At 50.6% G+C, this 22,393-nt stretch overlaps 1 protein-coding gene across 1 annotated transcript in view; it reads right to left on the bottom strand.

Moving 5' to 3' along the window:
- AGPAT4 (1-acylglycerol-3-phosphate O-acyltransferase 4) overlaps positions 1 to 22,393 on the bottom strand; it is a 73,128-nt gene that overhangs the window by 19,230 nt on the left and 31,505 nt on the right. The window contains exon 2 of the mRNA XM_079716503.1: positions 5,260 to 5,429. Coding sequence (XP_079572629.1) covers positions 5,260 to 5,429 — 170 coding nt within the window. The remainder of the gene's footprint in view (positions 1 to 5,259; positions 5,430 to 22,393) is intronic.

The following is a 22,393-nucleotide window of genomic DNA, read 5'->3' on the forward strand; positions in this document are numbered from 1 at the left end:
CTCACTCTTGCATTGCTCCCCGTGGGGTTCAGCTGACACCTGAGCAGAGGCCCAGGCGCGAGAATCAGGCTGGCAACAAACAAGGGTGAGCCTGGAGGCAGGTCATCGCGCGGCCAGCCTTCAGATGAGACCACCATCCAGCCTCGGAGGGACCCCTGCCAGGACCCCCGCGGAGCTGAGCTTTGATCTCAGACCACACAAACGGTGGTAACTGGAGTTTGTTTTGAGCCACAACGTTTGGGGCTTGTCACCTGCTGTAGATAACTAACACATAGGGCTTCTTTAAAGACCCAAAGAGAACATCCCACTTGGCCTCCGGGGTAACTGCCAAGCCACACGTACCCAGCAGATAAAAATGGACAAGAACAGCTGCTGTTACGGAGTCCTTACCAGGCCCTGGCACTGCTCAAAGACCCAACAAACGTGATCTTAGGTAACCTTTCATGCCACTGTGCAGGAGGACGTGCGTAGTTCACTGGGGCAGAGAGAAAAGTAAACAGCCTCGAAGCTTCGGAAGCCGTGACCCTTTGCATTGCGTGCCTTGGCCTGTCCACTGGTCACACTCACACCAAGGAGGAATGACTCAGTGAATCCCTTAAAGACCACAACCAGAGCCTTTGGTGCCTGGCCCATGCCAGGCAAGGCCAGCTCCGAGGGAACCAGAGCCTGGCAGACAGGCCACCAGAATGACCACACAGGGTAAAAGCTTAGAAAAGACTAAAAACCCTCCCCCTTTTTTCTTTTTAAAAGAATCCCATCACTTTCTCTGCAAATCCAATTTCACATTTAATAATCCTCCTCTCAAGGATTTCTGCAAATTTCACTTGCTTCAATTTCAACTCACCTCCTCTTGGGTTGTTACATGTTAAGATGAAAAATGCCCCCTCAGGAACCTTCTTTATAACTCTTCTTCTCTAAAAAGCAAACTCCTCAGACTCCGAAAGGATCTCAACATCATGTGTTACTTTAAAAAAAGAGATCGGGGCTTCCCTGGTGGCGCAGTGGTTAAGAATCTGCCTGCCAACGCAGGGTACATGGGTTCGAGCCCTGGTCCGGGAAGATCCCACATGCTGAAGAGCAACTAAGCCCGTGCGCCACAACTACTGAGCCCGTGTGCCACAACTACTGAGCCTGCGCTCTAGAGCCCGCGAGCCACAAATATTGAGCCCGCGTGCCACAACTGAGCCTGCACTCTAGAGCCCGCGAGCCACAACTACTGAGCCCGTGTGCTACAACTACTGAGTCCGCGCGCCTAGAGCCCGTGCTCTGCAACAAGAGAAGCCACCGCAATGAGAAGCCCGCGCACCACAACGAAGAGTAGTCCCCGCTCACCGTAACTAGAGAAAGCCCATGCGCAGCAACGAAGACCCAACGCAGCCAAAAATAATAAATAAATAAGGAACGAAGTAAGTAAATAAATAAACAAAAGAGATGAATCAGGTGAGTTTTTTTTGAAGGTCAATTAAGACAAAAGCACTGCTAAACAATTCATATAACAAGATGCTCCTTGGTTCCTTTCAAGGGTAGTAGGAATGGATGGGCCGCTTCAGGAAGGGGTCAGGCAGCTCCCCTGGCCTCACGCCCTCCAGGTAAACCTCAGGTGCTCCAGGAGACACACGTGGGTGGTAAATCATGCCCTGCCACATAGGGAGAACGTTCCCCCGTGAGAACACAGTCTGGAGCTTCCGCCTGAGCTGGCTCAACCCCGCGAGGTCACGACGCCGTCTCCCTTCCCTGCCAGTGCCTCTGCCAGCTCACGGCTGCATCAGAACGTGCACAGACGGCCACGGCCCCAGCACCGCTGCTTCCCCAGTGCTGGGGGGTAGGGAGCTCGGTGCTCACATGCTGCCCCGCCCACTGTCCCTCCACTGCTGGAGGGAACATGGGGGCCAATCTGGCGGCGCCCTGAGCAGGGCTACCCAGGCTCCAGTGAGAAGGGGAGTGGTGTCGTCCTAAGGATGTGAGACCTGCCCACCCCCCGCTGGGTGGAGCTCCTAAAACTCCAGACCAAGAGGCAAGGCTCGTGCCCTTGCACACGACATTAGTTGTTTGGTTTTTAAGAGGAAGAAATGAAACCCAATAGCTACGGTTCTCATCGAGGAAGTCAAGGCTGGAGACGAGCAGCCCCTGTGCCGTTGGCGGGTGGCCATTCTGCTTAAGAACTTTCGTGCCCTGCACCCCGTGTGCCGAGCTGTAAAGCGATCGGGATGTCAGAGCCTCTGCCTGTAAAATGCTAAAGGGTGCTGACACTCATCACTCCACGAAAGCCTCCCCCTCTCAGTCCCAGGTCTCCTGTCCAGTCCAAGGTCCCCCCCTCCAGTCCCAGGTCCTCTCTCCACATGTTCCTTCTCCTCTGAGCACCGCGTGGGGCCCACGCTCTTTACCGTGCAGCGCCTGGGGGCTGCCTCTGGGCGTCTGTGAGTTTCCCCGAGCATCATCCCTGTTCGTGCCCCTGCGTCCTTGGTCCTGCTGCTCCATCCCTGACCCCATGGTGGTACTGAGGGTTTTCCTTCCTCAGAACGAGCCCTGCACAGACCGGGGTAGGGGGTGGGGGTGGAGGGGACTGTGGTAGGACTGGAAGCTCGGTCCCTCCAGCCCTCACCCTGGTCATTCGCTGACACAAGGCACTCCCCCAGCTTTTCCTCTCAACACCCTCCCGGAGGGAAGAGCAGCAACTCGGAAATCAGAGTCACTAGTTCCGATCCTGGGGCAAATTCTTTACCCCAACTGAGGCTCTGGCCTTTTACCTATAAAAAGTAAACAATAACGATACCATAGAGATTGAAAATAGCACAAATAAGGTGAAAGACGCGCATAGAAGAAGCCCGTGGTCACAAAGCCACCAGGGGGACCACGGCCACTGGAAAGTGCCTCTGAGTCCAACACACCTTCTGTTGCCCCAAATTACACGTTTCACATCCTGAGCATGAACGTACCCGAGCTGCCTGCGAAGCCCAGAAAATCAGCAGCTGCCCCCAAAGTACACTTGAAGAACCAGTGTTCCAGGAAGCCTAGCTTGCAGGCAGCATCAGCACTAGTTCCGGTCAGGATGCAAAGACACCCCGTCCCCTTTCTCCTCTAAGGGAAGAAGGATCCGATCGTCAATCATCTGTATCCGTGATGGGGTTCGGATTATGACATTTTTCTCTCCTCTCAGAGACAATAAAGCCACAGAACTGTAGCTAAGATCTCTGTCCGAGGCCTCTACAACAGAGAAAGGTAGATGATAGAATTTCTGGTTTTGTTCCTGAAAATATGTTTGAACACACACACACACACACACACACATGTGCCTGCACAGACATCACGTCAGTACTGGAAGAACAAATAGGAAAGCAAAGGAGAAAACTGTTGGCAGGGCGGCCTGTCCATTCCTGGAAATCCTTTCAGTGCACTCAGCCCCAGGCATTCCAGTTTTCAGTGCACTCACCCTCAGGCATTCCAGTTTTCTAGAAGTCTTAAGGTAGCAACAACAGTGATTTAACACACTGTTTCCATCTCTTGAAAAACTGCTAATGATCTTAGTTGCCTTTTGATAGTTTAGCTGTACAACGACCATCATTTGTCCTAAAGACATTATTGGAACCTGTTTCTAAGCATATTTCCTTCTCTCACCTTTGGCCCCAAATTTAAAAAAAAAATGTTTAGGACTTCCCTGGTGGCGCAGTGGTTGAGAATCCACCTGCCAGTGCAGGGGACACAGGCTCGAGGATCCCCTGGTCTGGGAGGATCCCACATGCCACGAGCAACTGGGCCTGTGCTCCACAGCTACTGAGCCTGCTCTCTAGAGCCTGTGAGCCACAACTACTGAGCCCATGCACCACAACTGAGGAAGCCCGCACACCTGGAGCCCATGCTCCGCAACAAGAGAAGCCATCTCAATGAGAAGCCCGCGCACCGCAACGAAGAGTAGCCCCCGCTCGCCACAACTAGAGAAAGCCCGCACGCAGCAACGAAGACCCAATGCAGCCAAAATAAATAAATGAATAAATAAATTTTAAAAAAAGTTTAAAAAAGCAAATACAAAATGTGTCCCAAAGCTATTTAGTCTCTCTTAGCCAAGGCTCTTCCCAACAGGCAGAGGCCAGCAGGACCCCAAGTTCCGTTGCCAACTCTGGGACTCCCAGGCACGTCCAGGACTGTACACACTGAGACCATCCCCAGGGAATCTGACCCAGGACTCTTGTCACATCTACTCTGCCTGGTCTTCAAACTCCTGCCTTCTACACACTATGATTCTGTCTACATGGGCCACCAAAAGCAAGTGCGACGTGCGCGGGCCCCGTCTGTCTGCGGGGGATTGTTCCCGGGGGCAACACAGGATCCCCAAGTTCCGGTGCGAGTGGTCTCCGACTTTCCCAGCCCCGGGCTGGTCCACGCCGTGATTCCTGTTGGGCTACCTGAGCCCGAGGACGCTGGTACTTGCTCCGGGCTCAACCATCACAGCTCAATGTGTTAACCACGACAGAAGTCAACTGGGGAGGCCCAGTCCCAAAGGTATGCAAGAAGTCAAACTAGTTGGAGAAAAACAGGATTTTGTATTTATTCTGAATTCTGCAGGTCAAACGCTGTCGCCTAGGCACTCAGCTTGCTCACGTCCATGAGGATGAACATTCAGAGGTGAATTCTGCCCGTCAGCCAGGGAGGGAGCAGAACGTAGAGATTAAGACTACGAAGCCGGACAAGTTCAAGTGCAAATCTGCGTGACAGCTGTGTGACCCCGCAGCTTTTAAAGAAGGGCAGGTGTCAGTTCCTGACTCCCAAATGTTTCTCTAAGGATTAAATACATTGATCGTACGTCAAATGCCCAGTGCGTCACAACTGCTGAATAAACATGATCTTTACTCACAAGCAGATGTTCATCTTGATTCTGAGCAAGAAGGAAAAGCAGTTGGTTAAGAACATTTCAACAGGGGCTTCCCTGGTGGCGCAGTGGCTGAGAGTCCGCCTGCCGATGCAGGGGACACGGGTTCGTGCCCCGGTCCGGGAAGATCCCACGTGCCACGGAGCGGCTGGGCCCGTGAGCCATGGCCGCTGACCCTGTGCGTCCAGAGCCTGTGCTCCGCAACAGGAGAGGCCACAACAGTGAGGCCCGCGTACCACAAAAAGAAAAGAAAGAAAGAAAGAAAGAAAGAAAGAAAGAACATTTCAACAAGTCTGTTAATGCTGCTGCAAATTCTGAACGACCAAGAGCGAAAAGACAACTTACAGGGCTGAAGGAGAGAGACGCGTGAGATGGGAAATGCACGTCCGACTTACCCCTAAGACCCCGAAGCGCTCGGCCAGGCTCCAACCGCAGAGAAAGTCGATCTCAAACTTGTGGTTCAGAACAACGATGGCGTTTTCCTTCCCATACTTGGGGTAGGCCCGGGGGTCCGTGTGGATGATGCACTCTGTGCCCGACCACCATTCCAGCAGCATCACCAGCTCTGGAACAAACCACCACAACAGACGGACCTTTATTTCACGCACCCTCTGTGACCAGGGGTCTTGGTCTGCTGGGCCAGGTGGCAGCAAGGCTCTGCCGCCCTGGCTGGAATGGAAAGCAACTTTGAGGGGTCAGGTTCTGGATCCTTTCAGCCCAGACCCCAGTTCTTGAAAGCGTTTCGAAGCAGAAGGAAAAAAAGATCGAGAAAACTCCACAAGTCTCCAGGGGAGGAGGGGAAGCTTCGAGAAGGCAAATGACTTGCATTCCCTGATTAAGTACCTTGGGAAAAAATAAATCAGAAAGCCTGAATCCATCAAGAATCCACGCCCTTGTGTTTTCAGAGCCCTGAAAGGTAGTGTGAGGTGATGTACAGAATTCTTAACGTCCTTGGAAATGACTAACTGGGATACTTATAAACACCATCAAGGAACATTAAATACCCAATTTTTCTCTCCCATTTACGACACTGGAGTGCCCCAGGAATAATGGAGCCCTGCAGTGAAACACCAGCACCTGGAGGGCAAGGATAAATTAGGTCCATTACCTTGTGGGCCTCAACGCAACTATTAAAATACTCTTGTAGGAGCTTGTGAAATAGGAAAGTCCTTTTTTGGGCAACAGTGACCAACTTGCCTTTATTCTTCAGTGATACCTCTAATCTAGGTCACCAATACCCAACCCAGTGGCCTCAGGACAAGCCTTTATGGTAGAAATTGTCCAGAAGAACAGCCGAACCTTGGTGATTAGAACTACAGCTATAGAGTGACTTGGAAATGGAATTTTAGAGCTAAGCCTGTTCAGCAGATGGGTGGATAGGTGGGTGAGCCCTCTGTGAAGGACACGCCCCTTTTTATCACCACTTAGAGGGGTGCATGTTAGGCAGAGGACTCACTCATCACCCGCCCCTACACATACGCACACAGACCAGCAGGTGTGGTCTCGACTCCAGCCAAGTCTCGTGTGTGAAAGGCTTGGGCAGCTGCCCTTGGAAACCTCTCTCCTTGAGGCTGGAGACTGGTGCTTAGGTACTGGAGCCAGAACTCTCTAGAAGGCACTACAGTCTAGTTTCTAAGCACGAGCACTGTGGGGCTTTGGACAGATGAACCACATGGCACCGCAGCCTCCTAATCTTTGGAGGGGCGGCCTCATTGGCTTTTGTGAGAAGCAACGGGCATGATACGTAAGAGGCACTCTGTGCAAAGTACATGCCAAGCTCCCACCAAACCCAGGCTTCAGCATCTACCAGTGTCATCAGAACCAAACCAAAACACACCCCTGACTTGACACTGAAGAGTCCGCCTATTCCTAGGAGTTGAGAAAACACTGAGCCCCCAGGCAGCTGTCCCAGGGCAGCGACACTGGTAGGACCTAGAGGTGGCCATCAGGGAGGGGAGGGGCGCAGGGCAGCCTGGCTGGCGGGACAGTTCCCACCGTGTAGAAAGATGCTTCTACTGCTGCACTGATTTGTTCCAAGAGATGGGTGGGCGGTACCCACCCTTCCCATTACTGGTCACGGAGCCCAGAGAAGCCCTAAGCAGAGCGGCGTGGAAGCAGCGAGATCAGGCTGAACTGGTGTTCCCTGTGACTCATCCTGCAAACACCTCCCGAATGCCTCTCTGTGCCCTGCGGCTCCCTGCCGGCAGGCCGGGCCCCCCTTCCACTTTCCCCAGCACCCTTCGTGGCACTTATCACAGCTTGTGTCACAGTGAGATGACACCCCGGCCCCCACTGACCACAGGCCCCACCAGGCACAGACCACCTTGCTTGGTTCACCCTGACCCCAACCCTCAGTCCGGAACCCAGCACCGTGCCGGCGCATCTACGCTTCCAACAAACACTGTTTGGTGACCCGATGTGTGCAAGCAGGATGTGAGGGGCTGGAGGTGTGGTAGCAAACCCACAGCTGCTCCCGGGCTCCCACCCTCCTGGAGCCTGCAGCCCCGAGGGAAGGCAGTCGCGCCCTCAGGAGGTGGTATGACCAGGAGAGCAGAGACTCTTCACAGGATGGGCGGCAGCTGAATATGATGCTCATGGATCTGGGGCCACACCCAGCCAGGCTCCGGTCCTGCGGATGCCACGCAATGGCTGTAAGACTTCTGGTCTGTTTCTCAATGTCCCCTAAATCTCAGCATCCTTGTCTGTGAATAAAGATAGGAAAAGCAGGGCTTCCCTGGTGGCGCAGTGGTTGAGAGTCCACCTGCCGATGCAGGGGATGCGGGTTCGTGCCCCGGTCCGGGAGGATCCCACATGCCGCGGAGCAGCTGGGCCCGTGAGCCATGGCCGCTGAGCCTGCGCATCCGGAGCCTGTGCTCCGCAACGGGAGAGGCCACAACAGTGAGAGGCCCGTGTACCGAAAAAAAAAAAAAAAAAAAAGATAGGAAAAGCTTCTAGAGATGCTGTGGGTATTAAATCAGATCATGTAGTCAAGGCACCTGGCATGATGTTGCACATAGTAGGGGACCAGTAAGCTTCTTACTACTATTATACACACTGTAATTCTGTAGCAGTCCTGGCTCTGTGACCAGGGGAGGGGGGAGAGAGAGAGAGAGAAAGGGAGACAGAGTGTTACAGCGACTTCAGCACCAGAGTAAGCAGCTATGATTTACGATTTCACAATAAAGGCAAGGAGAAGTCACTGGAGCATTTTTAAAGAGGCCACAGCAGCACCTAATTTGCATTTTGAAATGATCACTCTGGGTGAAGTGGGAACAGATCAGAAGCAGGGAGGCCCGTCAGGGGGTGACTGCAGCAGCCCAGTGAGAGGTGATGGCAGCGGGACCAGGTGGTGACAGTGCGGAGAGGCCTGATTTCTCCCTCATCTCAACAGGCTGTTAGCTACACAACTGAACACTGAATCTCACTGGATAAAAGAGTTTTGTTTCCTTTCCCCCCCACCTTTTTTTCCACCAAGTGTTTCTTTTTTTTTTTTTTAATTCACAAGAAGTATTTACATTTATAGTCACAATGTAAAACAGTTCAATTAATCCAGAAGTATTTAGAGGAAAATGTGTAATTCCCTTTGATGGCCCTGCAGCGTGCCCATCAGAATCCTCTTTCCTGTTTGTTTCCAGTTAAGGGACCACAAGGGACACTCTTGGGAGGTTTGATGGGCTTTTCAGGTCACGTGCGTCGCGGCTGACGTGCTGATTCACCTCCTCGGTGTGAAGAAGAAGCTAGACCTGCATCAGCTCCAGCCCCTCCAGCCCCTCTGACTCCTGGGCCTGGCTGTGTCTGCTCCTGGGAGGGCCCGGCTGCTGCGGGACCCCAGACCACCCAGGTCACCCACATCATCCATGCCAGGTGCAGTAGGAACCCACAGAGGTTCCGGTCTGTCCTCACAGGGCTGCAGATACTGCTTGGGGGTCCTGACCTCTTGATCATCCATCCATTTACATCCATCACCCCTTCCTGACGACTCTCCCTGGGACTTCTAGCTCCAGCAGGAGCTGCAGAGACAAGAGCCCTCCCGGGCCGGCCAAACAGCCCCACACATGAAAAAGGGCCGCACCCTTTACAGGTGTGTGCGTCTGCCAGCAGCTCCACTCCTCTGGGTGAGCTCTGGGGGGCACGTCCCCTGCCCATGCCCCCCCCAATCCCAGCTCCCTTCTCCAGGGTTAGCCATTAGGAACAGCTTGGAGAGTGGCCTCCTCGTCCTGTTCTTCAGAGTTTACACACACACACACACACACACACACACACACACGTTTTCCCCCCATGAATGGGTTCATACTTCATCGATATTTGAAAGCATATACATATAGCTATTTTCTCCAAACGGTGTATTTTGGGCTCTCTCCATGTTAATACAGATACACAGAAGTATCAGCAAATATTTTTCGGGCTCTGGCCATGGGTCACAGCCAAGGCCACACGGTATTGCATTAAATCCTCACATTAACCCTGTGAGAGGCACAATGATTGTCCCCATTTTAAAGATGAAGAAACAGAGGCACAGGGATATCTCTCATTCTACGAAATTGCCATTTTCTAGGTCAAAAATAGCCAGAACGGCAATTTCATGAGGGGTAACTAGCTGCGTGGCAGTTCCTGCTACGGTTTTACTATGATTTATTCAGCCATTCTGCCATCGATTAGCACTTCTTCCCCTTGTTTTTTATTGTTACAAATACTGTGGTAAACATCCTTGAAAACGCATGTTTAAAAAAAAATTGTGAAAGTATTTCTCCAATATAGGGATACCAAAAAGCAGAATTATGGATTGAAGAGTATGCATACTTTAAAATGTTACGTATATTTCTAAATTGCCTTCCAAAAAGCTCTAAATGGAAATGTCAGTATTTGTTCAAAGCAGAAGCTAGAGCAGAGGCAGGGGATACAGGAGGGAAAGGCAGGGGCTGCCGCACACAGACGTGAAATCCTAGTTCAAGAGGGAGGACCTCTGGGCCCCAGGGTCGCATCCCGAGGCCCTGACAGGAGCTGACACCTCATATCATCACGGTCCTCCCGCCCACCGCGATCTCAACCTGTCCATTAATCCCTGGGCCTCGAAGGACGGAGGGGACACCCTGCTCACCCCATTCTCGCCAGAGGTGTGGGCTGAGCCAGCAGGGCCCCGATGGCTGTCAAACACTCGTTACAGACGAGATCTGCGGCCCAGGTTTCTTCCGTATAACGCAGCGATTTTGAAGCCTCTTGTCCCATTTCAAGATGCTCAGTTGCGAGATTGTGCAGTCTTTATTTTGGCTACTCCCCGAGGGCAGGGTGGCCGGAGGCGCTGGCGGGAGCCCAGCACAGGCGTCTTCCCGAAGCTCAGCCACCTCTGGACCCTGCGATCTGGGGCCACGCCTGGCTCTGGCCAGTTACTGCAGCCTGTTTGGCAAACTCCACTTGGAGACAGGTGGGGCCAGCGAGGTCATGGCCAGGGAGGGACGTGGAGCACAGGAAGTCACCGTAAAACCCCAATCTGCTGCCTCCAATTTCAGGGGCTGATGGAAGGACCCAACCCAGGGGGCTGTAAGGGCACACGGTCTGAAGGACAGATTTGTTTTTGTTCTATTTGCTATTGCGCTGTGCAGCTCGGTTACAGATAGGAAAAAAGAAGTAGATGGACAAGGGAAAGAGGAGGAGAGGGGAGAGGCTCCTGGTTCATACTGGTAAAGGAGGAGGACATGGTAACAACTAACATTCGCTGAGTCAGCTCACACATCACTGTCCCCATTTCACAGCTGACGGCATGGAAACACTGAGGCCAGGGAGCCGGTCCAGCTCCCACCGCTAGGAGGTGGGAGTGCTGGGCCCTACACCCAGACAGGGGGATTTAGAGGGTCCACGAGGACACCAAAAGCCATGATTATATGGCGGAGGGGAGAGAAAGAGCATTTAGGGAGGGACGAGATCAGAGCATGTTCAGAGTACAAGGGTCACACCTTTGACCTTGGGCAGCTCTTCTCTGTGAGAGGAAGATGCCCAAATCAAAGGCTGCTGTGAAGGTTAAATACGCTAAAGTGATTAAAGCATGTAACGCTTGCCCGCCCTGGAACCAGTGCTTTTCTTCTCCTCAGTACTATGACCACCAAGGATAATAATACAGCAATAACGACAGAAGAAATAATGAAGGGACCGAGAGAACAGCCAGGAAAGAACGAGCAGCACACGGGCGAGTGCCGACTTCTGGGCAGCCCTGCTGTCACCCCCAGACCTCCCTGTCCTCAGCTCTGATGCGTCTCCTTTCACTGCAGTCCAGATGCTGAGCAGCTGTGAGACCCGGCTCCTTCTGTGCTGGATCCCAGGGGTCGACATGCGCCCTGGAAACCCAACGATCCTCCAAACCCACAGCCGAATCCTTCTGCAGCCCACGTGGGTGGACGGGCGAGGGCTCCCTCCTTCTCCACCACACCTCTCCCCCAGCTTCCTGCTCGCACCTGCCACGAATGACATTTCTCTCTTCTCTCCAGCCTTTTCCGGAAGAAGTGCCGAGAATTCTAATAACACAAGGAGGCAAAGTTCCTGCAGAAAAGGCCTCGAAATCCAGACTGTTGGTCAGGGTTCAAACAGCCAGAATCCCCCGCGTTGCAGATGCGGGGGACATGTGACCAAGGAAAATGGTATTTTTATAATCAACTTTATCTAACTTTAATAATTACATAATCACATGCGTAATTATATGTAATCTATAAACTAAGTATATATAATTAGGTACTCATAATAGTCTTTTTAATAATTTAGCTGATAATAACTTAGGTTAAACATGAAACCTCTCTACCTCAAAAGCTTCCAAAATGCAAAATCGAAGAAGTTTCTGGGGTTTGACGTGAGACCGCCCCCTTCTACACCCCCGGGGAGGAACATGCCCTGCCCTGGCCTTGGTTTCTGCACTCTCTGGGCCATGTTCAAAAGTGGGGATAAAAAGATGAACTTGAACGGTTAGTGGGAGCTGAGTCAACAGGGAGGTTGGGGGCCAGCTCTGACCTCGCCAGCCCCGAGGGAGCCCACGGAGACCCTGAAAAGAGGATGGAGTTCAATAAACAAACGCACTTTCACACTACGGCGCTCGATACAGAATCAGGGGCTTCTGATGCGAGACCAGCTGCCGACTGGTCCCCGTCTGCCTACCAGGTCTATTGTGGAGCCTCCCAGCCTTACCACCAGACTCACATCCCCATAACCGGCTCCAAACGCGGGTGAAGTCAATTCCTCCCTGCCTAGCTATACCCCGTGGACCATGCTCATCACTTCCTCTCTTTTCCTCATGTCTGTTTTCCCTACCTCGCCTTACCCATCCTTCCAGGCTCAACACATGACCATACTTCCACAAAACCGCAGGTCCCAGGCCGCCCAGACACAGGTCTTCCTAACTTCCTGCCTCTATCTGTGCTCCACGCAGTTGGGCACTTACTTGTATTTTGTTTTGAATTGTTTCTAGTTAATTTCCCAGCGTATACCTTTTGGCCACAACCAGATTTCAGTACTTTCTTTCCATGACACTAAACTAGGGACCCAATTGTACTTGCAACATTTCAAACCACATCCCAGTCACCCAAGCATCTGCTTTTCCAACTTAGGTGCCCAGGTCATTGAATGATGCTGAGGCAAGAAGCCTATAAACAGATGCACAGTGTATCTATAGGGCTATTAACATTTCATAGGATGATTAGAAAAACAACATCTAAAAAGGCTCCTTAGAATGAAGGAAAGTTTGGGAAGCCCTGCCGGACCTCTCTGATAGAGACGGATCTGCTACAAGCTGGCAATGCAAGAAGCCAACTCCCCTGGACCCTGCAGCATCTCCAACACGTCCTTCCAGCCCAGCGGAAGTGCCTGTTTCTATGCAAGCTTTGCCCTTGGCAGGGCACAGAGGGAACGGACTTGACCTGCTTGCTATGTTCTTGGAGCTCAAGTCTTAACGAGCTAATGCTGCCACGTTGTAACCTTTCTCTCTGAGCCTTGAGATGGCAGGTCAGGGTGATGAGGGGCCGTGAAAACACTTGCCTGAAAGGGGATGAAGTGCTGCTCCTATCCGACTTACATCCTGCAGTGAAGGAGACAGGAACCGGGTAACTGGCGTTGAGATAGAATTGGACTGAGAGCAGCCGGTATAAATGCTACAGGCGTTTACAATATGCACAGGAAATGGTAACGTTAGGAGCAGAAAAGCAGCTTTTCCACTAAGTGGAGCCAACACTCAGCTGCCAATTACTGGGTCTCACTTTCAGGACCAGACAAAACAAGAAGTACGACTGTCCTGAGTGATGTTTATAAAAGCCAGGTTGAAGCCCTTTGCTTCCCACCCTCAGTCAAAAACCTGAGGTGGCTTCCCTGGCGGTGCAGTGGTTGAGAGTCCGCCTGCCGATGCAGGGGACACGGGTTCGTGTCCCAGTCCGGGAAGATCCCACATGCCGTGGAGCGGCTGGGCCCGTGAGCCATGGCTGCTGAGCCTGCGTGTCCGGAGCCTGTGCTCCGCAACGGGAGAGGCCACAACGGTGAGACGCCCGCGTACTGCAAAAAACAACAACAACAAAAAACCCTGAGGTGGGAGGACAGGGAAAGGAAGGGTCTAGAACCCCACCTCCACCCCCCACTCTGGTGCCCCGATATTCTGGCTTCTCAAAATTCCCTTCCAAGAAAGCAGCTCAGAAATCACTGAGCCCTGACACCTGTGCCATCTGATCTTCCAGTCTCGAGCATCAGTGTCCTTGTTCATCCAGTAATCAAATATCGAGGCAGTATGTTGGTAGATGCCAGGGGCTGGAGGGTAGGGGGGCTGTGGGGAGGGGGAATGGGGAGCTAGTGTTTAATGGGGACAGTGTTCAGTTTAGGAAGGTGAAAAACTGGGGAGATGGATGATGGTGAGAGTTGCACAACAACGTGAATGTACTTAGTGCCACTGAACTGCACAGTTAAATACGGTTAACGTAGTGTGTTTTATATTGTGACTTTTACCACAATAAAAAAACATTAAAAAAAAAATATATCGAGGCGGAGTCTACCAGATGCCCAGCACCAGTGCAGGGGCCTGGACGTGGCAGTGAACAAACACACTCTAGAAGGGGAGACAGGCAGTAAAGAAGCAAACAGCACATAGATGTATAACGTGGTAGCTGGACGGCTACGGGTGCTGTGAGGGCAACAGCAAGGGGAAGGGCTGGGGGATAGGGTCTGGGGGGAGGGCTGATCTTTCACAGGTGGCCCAGAGGATGCCTCCCAGAAGTCTCTGAAGTGTAGCATGAAGCTGCCGTGATCTAATGTGACCTGCTAGAAGGGAGCCTTTCCCAGATACGGGACTTGTTTTGTTCATGGGTGTGTTTCCAGTGCTGAGAGCTGGGGACCCACTGAGAGGGTGGCTTTGGCTGCTGCATAGAGAATGGTGTCAGCAGGCTCAGGTGGAGGGTGGCCACAGGGAGCGGGCTGCCGCAATCAGCCAGGAGACAGGGGACCTGGGCTCGGTGGTGGTGGTGGTGGTCGTGTGGAAGAGGGGTCAGGTTCAGGGTGACGCTGAAGGTGGGGGAGCACAGGACTGGCTGCCGGGCTGAATGTGGTAGAAGAGAAGGTCGAGGGGTGATTCTAAGATGTTTGCACTGAACGGCTGGGGATGCACCTGCTGCTGAGAGAGTTGGGATGCGCTGGGAGGGAAGGGCAGGCAGCAGAGGACCTGGGCTTGGGCTGGGATGGGTGAGCCTCGTGCGGGGCCAGCGTCCTGGCTCAGAGGAGGCGCACGGGGACCGCTTCTGCCCGGCCCTGGCCCCGCTCTGACCCAGCCTTTGACGTTCCTTCCCTGTCACCACGCCCCTTCTCTGTGGCCACTTCTATTTCTCTCCCAGACCCGGCCAATCATCCTCCTCACAACACCTTCCCACTCACTCATCACCAGTGAGAGTTACTGGTCAGGCTCCCATCCCGTCCAGCCCTCGGCAAGGCGAGAAATCCGGCGTCACCGTGCCCAGAGGCACCCGAAGCCTGGGAGTAGCGAACACCATCAGCACCCAGATTTTGTTCTCTAAAATCCACTTCCCCACCGTCTTTCCTGTCCGGGGCACACTGCCCGCCATGAGGTAAAGCAGCAGTGCACAGATTGTTCTGTGTTCAGTCTGAACCTGGACCCACCCAGCATTTATGTCTGACTCCTAGTTTATCGTCCAGGGAGGGAGGACCAGGTTATTAAACTCCACCCCCGTGAGCACCCACACATACCCAGAAGGTGGGACACTCTACAGGTCAGGGGCGTTCTAAGCTAAGAAAGACTTAAAAGACGAAACAACCAAATGCAATGTATGGACCCCATTGAAATCTGAACTTAACACTCCAAATGTTAAAAAAAAAAAAAAAAAGTTTGGAAACAACTGGAGAAATCTGAATATAGCCAGTATTACATGATACTAAAAAAAATTACTAACTTTGACAGTTGTGGTAACAATGTGGCTGTTTTTAAGATGTCCTTATTCTCTATAAAACACACCTCATGATAATTTGGGGTGGTAATTCATGACATAAGATATCTGGGATTCGCTTTATAAATTTTCAGCAATTGATCAATGAATAAGAATTCAGTATAACAAAATATTTACAATATTTAAATCCAAGTGCTGTGAATATGGGGAATCCTTCTGCTATTCTCTTTACTCTTACATGTATTTAAAGGCTTCGTAAAAAGAAAGGGAAAGGAGGCAAGTTCCCTCTTACTCACAAGAGTAAGTCCAGGGTCAACGGCAGCCCCCAGACACCTTAAATCATGGCAGCTTCATGCTAAACTTCAGAGACTTCTGGGAAGCATCCTCTGGGCCAACTGTGAAAGATCAGCCCTCCCCCCAGTCGTGCCTCAACCACTCGCCGCCACGTCTCTAGGGGCAACCGTGGGAGAGACAAAGACGGAAACCCTAAGAATATACCCATGTGTAAAATGCAGACCAAGGCCACACAGGGATTTCCATTTTTGAAATTTCTGAGATGAAGGCTACAATACAACTTGAAGATGCCTTACATTTCAATGCCACTCTATTAAGCAGTTAAAAGGTCTAAAGTCCCCAGAGTGTGAAGGTATTCGCTTCTCTGCTCTCCTCTGCTCGCCATGTGGAGTGGTAAGAAATTCTCGAAAGCTGGCACTGTTCCATTGTCCCAGTTACTGCCTTTGGGTGATGTCTCTGACCTTAGCCAAATGAGCCAGTACTTAGCGCTTTCTCTGCCAGGTCGCAGCATCATAGGGGAGAGATGGAGCACGTGTAAGCTGCCCGGCTCCTATGGGACTTGACATCAGCAACATCCATGGTAAGGGGGAGTTTTTCAACACATTGCAAAGGATCTGGCTGAGAGCAGACACTCAAGGGACCCCTACCTCTCTCCTCCCTCCACCCTTCACACACCGACACCGCTCCTGTTGCTCTGGTCCAAATCCTAGTGCCCCTCAAGACACACATCAAATGCCCTCCTTTGGAAAGCGGCCCCAGACCCCCAAGTTCTGCAGGGTCCTTGCCTTCTGGTCTCATTGGTGCCTTCTACTTAGCGAGGGCGGGTATAGGCCTCAGGACTTGTTCACACTCTTGAGCTGTGACTGAAATGTGGGGTCATTCAAATTCCCAGAAGCTTCTGGAAGCTTAGAGTTCTACTACCTCCCTCCCACTAAGGTCCCAGTCAGAGTGGTCCACCCAGGATTACTTGCTAAGTTGTTTTAAGGAAAGAAAGACCTCTTGAAGCCAAGAAGCGTGAAAGCTGTGGGCGTATTCTGCGGTGTTTCCCTTCCCATGTGCACAAGGATGTTACAACCTGGTGAAGCCTCGGGTCCGAACGTCCCACTTGAAGATGGAAGGCCTTTCCCTACGTCATGGAATGCAGGTTACCCTTCTGAGGCCAGGGTGTGTGCTCCAGCTGTGTGGGCAAACACACACTCCACCCGTGAACCTGGAAATGATGTGTAAGATGGTTCTCTCAAAGTAAAACTGTAAAAACAAACACCAAGGCACAGACCAGAGATATGCAAGAGGAACCTTAAAGAGAACACATGGATTCCAGGCCAAGACTCAGGCAGCAGCTTTATTTCAAGAAATGGGCCCGTGGTGGAAAGAAAAAAAAGCAACCGGAGGGCACACTAGTGCCTCAGGAGGAAAGGTTGTCCTCCCCGCCAGGGGCAATGACAGCCCGACACACTTCTTACATTGCACACCTGGTCCCCGGTGGGGTCACTGCACAGCCACCCAGTGCAAAGTTACCCATCCATCTCCTGGATGTGACCCGAGCTCACATGCAGATCAGCCCTCGGGGCAAAAGTGTGTTGATCAGCAAATAGGAGCATTCACTCCATCTCGTTCTCTCCACTGAGAAGTAGATTATTACCTGCCTTCTAACTTTTATACCTCAGTGTTTCATACGATGGCTTAGTATGAGTTCAACAGAACCTGACTAAAATAATAGTAGAGCAAATGTCTTAGCCTACAAATCTGGGGCTCAGACTCTGGAATGTGGTACTCTTAAGGGTACAAGCAGCTTTGGGGGACTCTGTCCACCTCCCCACTATGGCTTAGAGCTCCTCTACAAACAGCCAGGGTGTTATGTTGTCAAAATTTTAACTTATAGTAAACTCACAGGCCATCTGTTCACACCACTAGTGTCCCCTGCCATCCACTGTCTACTATGCCCGTCCGTCAGTCCACCAGCCCCACCTGTTCCGTGTCTAGGGCCATCATCCCTTTTCCATTTTCACAGTTGTCTCCGTCATCCCTTGATGACCTTCTATCTGGTCTCTCTGCCTCCAGTGTCACCTGCTCCTCTCGTCCAGTCTGTGCCCAGTGCCAGCTTAACCCCGTCCACACCCTCACTGAGTCCTCACCATCCACACAGGAAGTGAGGCTCCTTAACCAGGCCCTACTGCTTGGCACACCCTCTTTCTGCCATGTACCTTGACCTAAGGTCGAGTTGAACTACATGCTGCTCCCGGAACTAGCTAGATAGAACTCTGTGCAGCTACCCTTGGCCTCTTGCCAAGCCCTTCTCTTGTCCGGAAAGGCCCTTCTTTTCCATAGAACTTCCAAACCTTATCTGTCTTCCAAGCTTCAGCTCAAACGAGATCTTGCCCATGGAGTTTCTCTTGACCGCCCCCCAACCTCCATTAGAAGTAATTTGTCTTTCTTCTAAATACCCCCCTTAGGGACACTGTGCCAATGGCACTTTGAAGTCAGACAGACCTGATCTGAATTCCCATTCCATCACTTACTAGCTCCATGACATGGGCACATTCCTTAACCTCTCTGGCCTTCAGTTTTATCTATAAAAAAGGAATAATAAAATATCACTCACAAAATTATTATGAACACTTAATGAGACTAATATTTGACCAATGTCTGCTTAAGAACTACAGCCAACAGCAGTGATGGGCAATCATCTTCCTTCCTTGGATCTTATGTTCCTTCTCACATGTTCAGTGCTGTTTGCTTTGGGTTGGTTTTCCTTCCACATGGACCGTATAGTCCCTTGGGGAGGGTTTTGTCTCATCCAATTTGTTGTCATGCTGCCCACAGAGTGCAGAATAGGACTGGCACAGATATCCACGAATATTTGTCATTTCACAGCTGGTGATGGCATGACTTGTAGCCAAGAGAAACTTCACAAAGATCCAAATCATGTCAAGAATCAGTTAAGGATGGTAGAGTCCTCGGACCCATTTAAACAATTAAAAACAATTTTTTTAAAGCAACATTAAGAAATGATTAATCTCCTTAGGAACACTTTAAGCAGAGTTTAAAAGCTACTGAAGATAAATACCTACTCTAGATTTGCATCCATTTAATGTCTTCTCTCACCTTCCCGTCATCGAAATATAGTGAGGCTTATGTTCATAATTCAGATTCATTACTCAGAGAAATACATATATTGTGATTTTTTTTAACAGGATAAAAAGAAATTGAGATGCTGAAATATACACAAAAATAAGTTTTAGGGCCAGAAGTGTGAAAGAGACACTATGCTGGAATGGTTTCTTAAAAACTTTTTCTCCACGTGAGACTTCGCTTCCTTCTCTCAGCCTAGGAGGCCAGGGAGACTTTGCCCCTTTGGCCTTTTCCAATACAGGACCAACTTCTTTGCCAGGGTAACTTTTCATCATTGAGGGTAATGTGCAGATTGTTTACTCTTCCCTGACTTGTAATAAATGAGGTCACCAGAGAGTTCTGGATCTATCCGAACATCAGTTATTTCCTGAGAAACTTCTCGTGTTTCAGTAAGGTAATATTCTGTCCCTATTAAAGGTTGCCAGATAGAATGCAAAGTGCCCAGTGAAATTTGAATATCAGATAAACTTCAAATTATTTTTTAGCATAAGTATGTCTCCTGCAATACTTGGTGAAAGATATACTAGTGTATCAGCCGTGCAATGTCTGGAACATAACTCACAATGAAAATTATTTGTTGTTTATCTGAAATCCTAATTGAACCGGAAGTCCTGAATTTTTATTTGCTGAATCTGGCAGTCGGAGTCCTTATCAACCCAGCAGTAACCATGGCAACAAGCACTGCTGGGCTCTAGGAACAAGCTGGAAACTAACGGTCAGCACTGAACAGCCATCCATAGCCCCACGGGGCTCACACCAGCACCATCTCGTACACCCAGAGCGGCCGTCTGGTGACATGGGCGTTTACTCCCCATTTGACAAATGACAAAATGGAAGCCACAGGGCTTTCCCAAGGTCACACAGATTTGGGGGAGCAGCACCACTGCAGTTGGCGGCTGCGACCTGGAATCCCCAGAAGCCGATGGCACATTTCTGTCGTCCTGCGGTCTCATGCATATGCAGAACACGTGTTTCTGAGAACCGTAGCGATTTTCAAATAAACCTGTGCTTCAGTTATATCTCAGTCTAATTCTCAAAGGTCCCCGGGAAATCATTGTACTGGGGTTTGTCTGAGCTGTACCGAATCGAGTCGTGAAGCCAGTGAGTGGGCACAACAACCAGTTACTAAACCCTAACTGCTTGGTAGCCCTGGGAACACCAAGGCCAAGAATTACGAGGCTCTGCCATCTGTGAACTGTCCTAGGTAATCCCCATCCCGTCTCGTTACCAAGGCTAATGAATGTGGGCCGAGCCCAAGGCTGATGCAAGGTCTCCAGCACCCAGAGCGCTTGCAAGGCAGCGAGAATGAGGGTGGGGTCACCCAGCCCAGGCTGACTGCTGGGGGGACCGTGGAAGGACATACGTGAGATGGAGGTGGACGTAAGGGAGAGAGGGAGTTAAGGATCCAGGGAGGAAGGGAGGACCAGTATCCACTGAGCACATACTGTGGGCAGGCAGTGAGCCCGTCACCTATGGCAACTCATTTATCTGACCCCAGAGTCACGTGGCAGGGTTAGTATTACTGCACACAGATGCAGAGACTGAGGCTCAGAAAGTTCTAGTAACTTGCCCAGGGTCACAAAGGGAGTAGAGATTTCTCCCTGGTTTGCGCGGCCCCAGGACCCAGGCCACTGGGGTCAGTGGGAGGGCCCGGCCTTGCACTGTCGCTCAACTTCCTCCCATCCCCGCTTCTTCACCTACCATCCCCCAGCCCCCTCACCGCCGCCCCAGAAGAGGCCAAACAGGACCTGTGGTGCAGGTCTTTTGAATATTTGTTGTAGTTTCAATAAAGTGCTGTACTTGGGCAGGCCCTGTGCTCTAGGTAACATTTTACCAGTTCTGAGACGCATACTGTTCTCACGTTGACATGTCTGAAGTCGAGTGCATCTTACTACCCATGGGGTGCCTAGTTTAATTTCTTTTTCTAGGAGATATATAAAATAAGGATGCGCCTTACAATCAATGACATCTTAGATTCTATGAAATACAGAAATTTAAGAAACAGGGTGACCTTATCAAGCTGGGTCTTAGATGAGATGTATCATGTATGTGGCCATGTGTTTGGAAAGGGCCAGGGGTTGGGGGCTGGAAAGGAAGGATGAATCGGTGGAGCACGTGGGATCTTTAGGGCAGGTAACTATTCCGTAAGACACCGTCACGGTGGATACGCGATACTATGCATTGGTCGAGACTCATAGAATGTACAACACAAAGAGGGAACCCTGTTGTAAACTATGGACCTTAAGAATATCAGTGTATCAACACTGGTTCATCAATTGTAAAAAAGGAACCACATTAGTGCAAGATGTTAAACTAGGGGAAAGTGTGTGTGTGTGTGTGTGTGTGTGTGTGTGTGTGTGTGTGTGTGTGTGTGTGTGTGTGTGTGTTGAGGCAAGGGGTGGCCAGTGTATGGGAACTATCTGTACGTTCTGTACAATTTTTCTGGAAACCTAAAACTGCTCATAAAAAATAAAGTTCATTAATTTTAAGAAAACACAAGAAGGTGAGTTGATCCTTTTACATTTCTTCCATTAAAAAATGTTACAGAAAACACATAAAGTTTTGTTTTACGTTTCTGCCTTTGGCAGATTTTCAGCTAGTTTCAGTTACCTGTGACCCATCAATAGAGGAGTGACAGGAGTTTTACCTAGAAGAAAGTAAAATGAAGTGCTATCAGACCCTCAGGCCTTAAGGTAGTGTTCAAGGCAGTAGAAAGATCCCCGCTGGGCCTCAACCTCCGAACACCCCAATCTCACTCTCCAATCACATGGATGACAAAGGAAGATCAGCAATGTGCCTCGTCCCAAGAGGGCTGAAGGGAAGAGGAACGATTTAAACACAACCTGAAACACCCAGCTTTAAAGACAAGCAGAAAGGAAATTATTAGAAAAGTGAATGGCTTTGGCTCACTGCCACCCTTGGTGTTCAAATCTCCCAAGCACCTCTCCACTGGTTTCTGAATCCTTTAAGAATACAATAGTAAGGGACTGCCTTGGTGGCGCAGTGGTTAAGAATCCGCCTGCCAATGCAGGGAACACGGGTTTGAGCCCTGGTCCAGGAAGATCCCACATGCCACGGAGCAACTAAGCCCGTGTGCCACAACTACTGAGCCTGCACTCTAGAGCCTGTGAGCCACAACTACTGAGCCCACGAGCCACAACTACTGAAGCCGGCATGCCTAGAGCCCGTGCTCTGCAACAAGAGAAGCCACTGCAATGAGAAGCCCGCGCACTGCAACGAAGAGTAGCCCCCGCTCGCCACAACTAGAGAAAGCCCACGCACAGCAATGAAGACCCAACGCAGCCAAAAATAATAAATATATTTATTTTTTAAAAAGGAAGAATATAATATTAAGAAGGCTAACAATCAAATTCCAAATATAATGACACATTTACTAAGTGCTTATTATGGGCTCTGCATAGTGACGACGTATGCAGACAAGGATGCCAAGTAGCAGAAAGAAAATGGACCAAACATCTTAGATAAAAGTGGAGAGATGTTCCACTCCCAGCAGTTCCAATGGCTGATGAAGCTACAGCCAGACAAGAATAAAGATGTGTGTATTTTTTTCCCACCTGTCATGGTCCTGGAGACACTGATTGAATAATTAAGAACACAATCAAGGTTAAATTGCAGCCATTTGACTTTTGTAGATTAAGCTTTAAAATATCAATAACAAAGATTTTGTCAGATA

Source organism: Hyperoodon ampullatus (assembly GCF_949752795.1).
Source record: "Hyperoodon ampullatus genome assembly, chromosome: 12".
In the NCBI taxonomy this organism is placed as follows: domain Eukaryota; kingdom Metazoa; phylum Chordata; class Mammalia; order Artiodactyla; family Ziphiidae; genus Hyperoodon; species Hyperoodon ampullatus.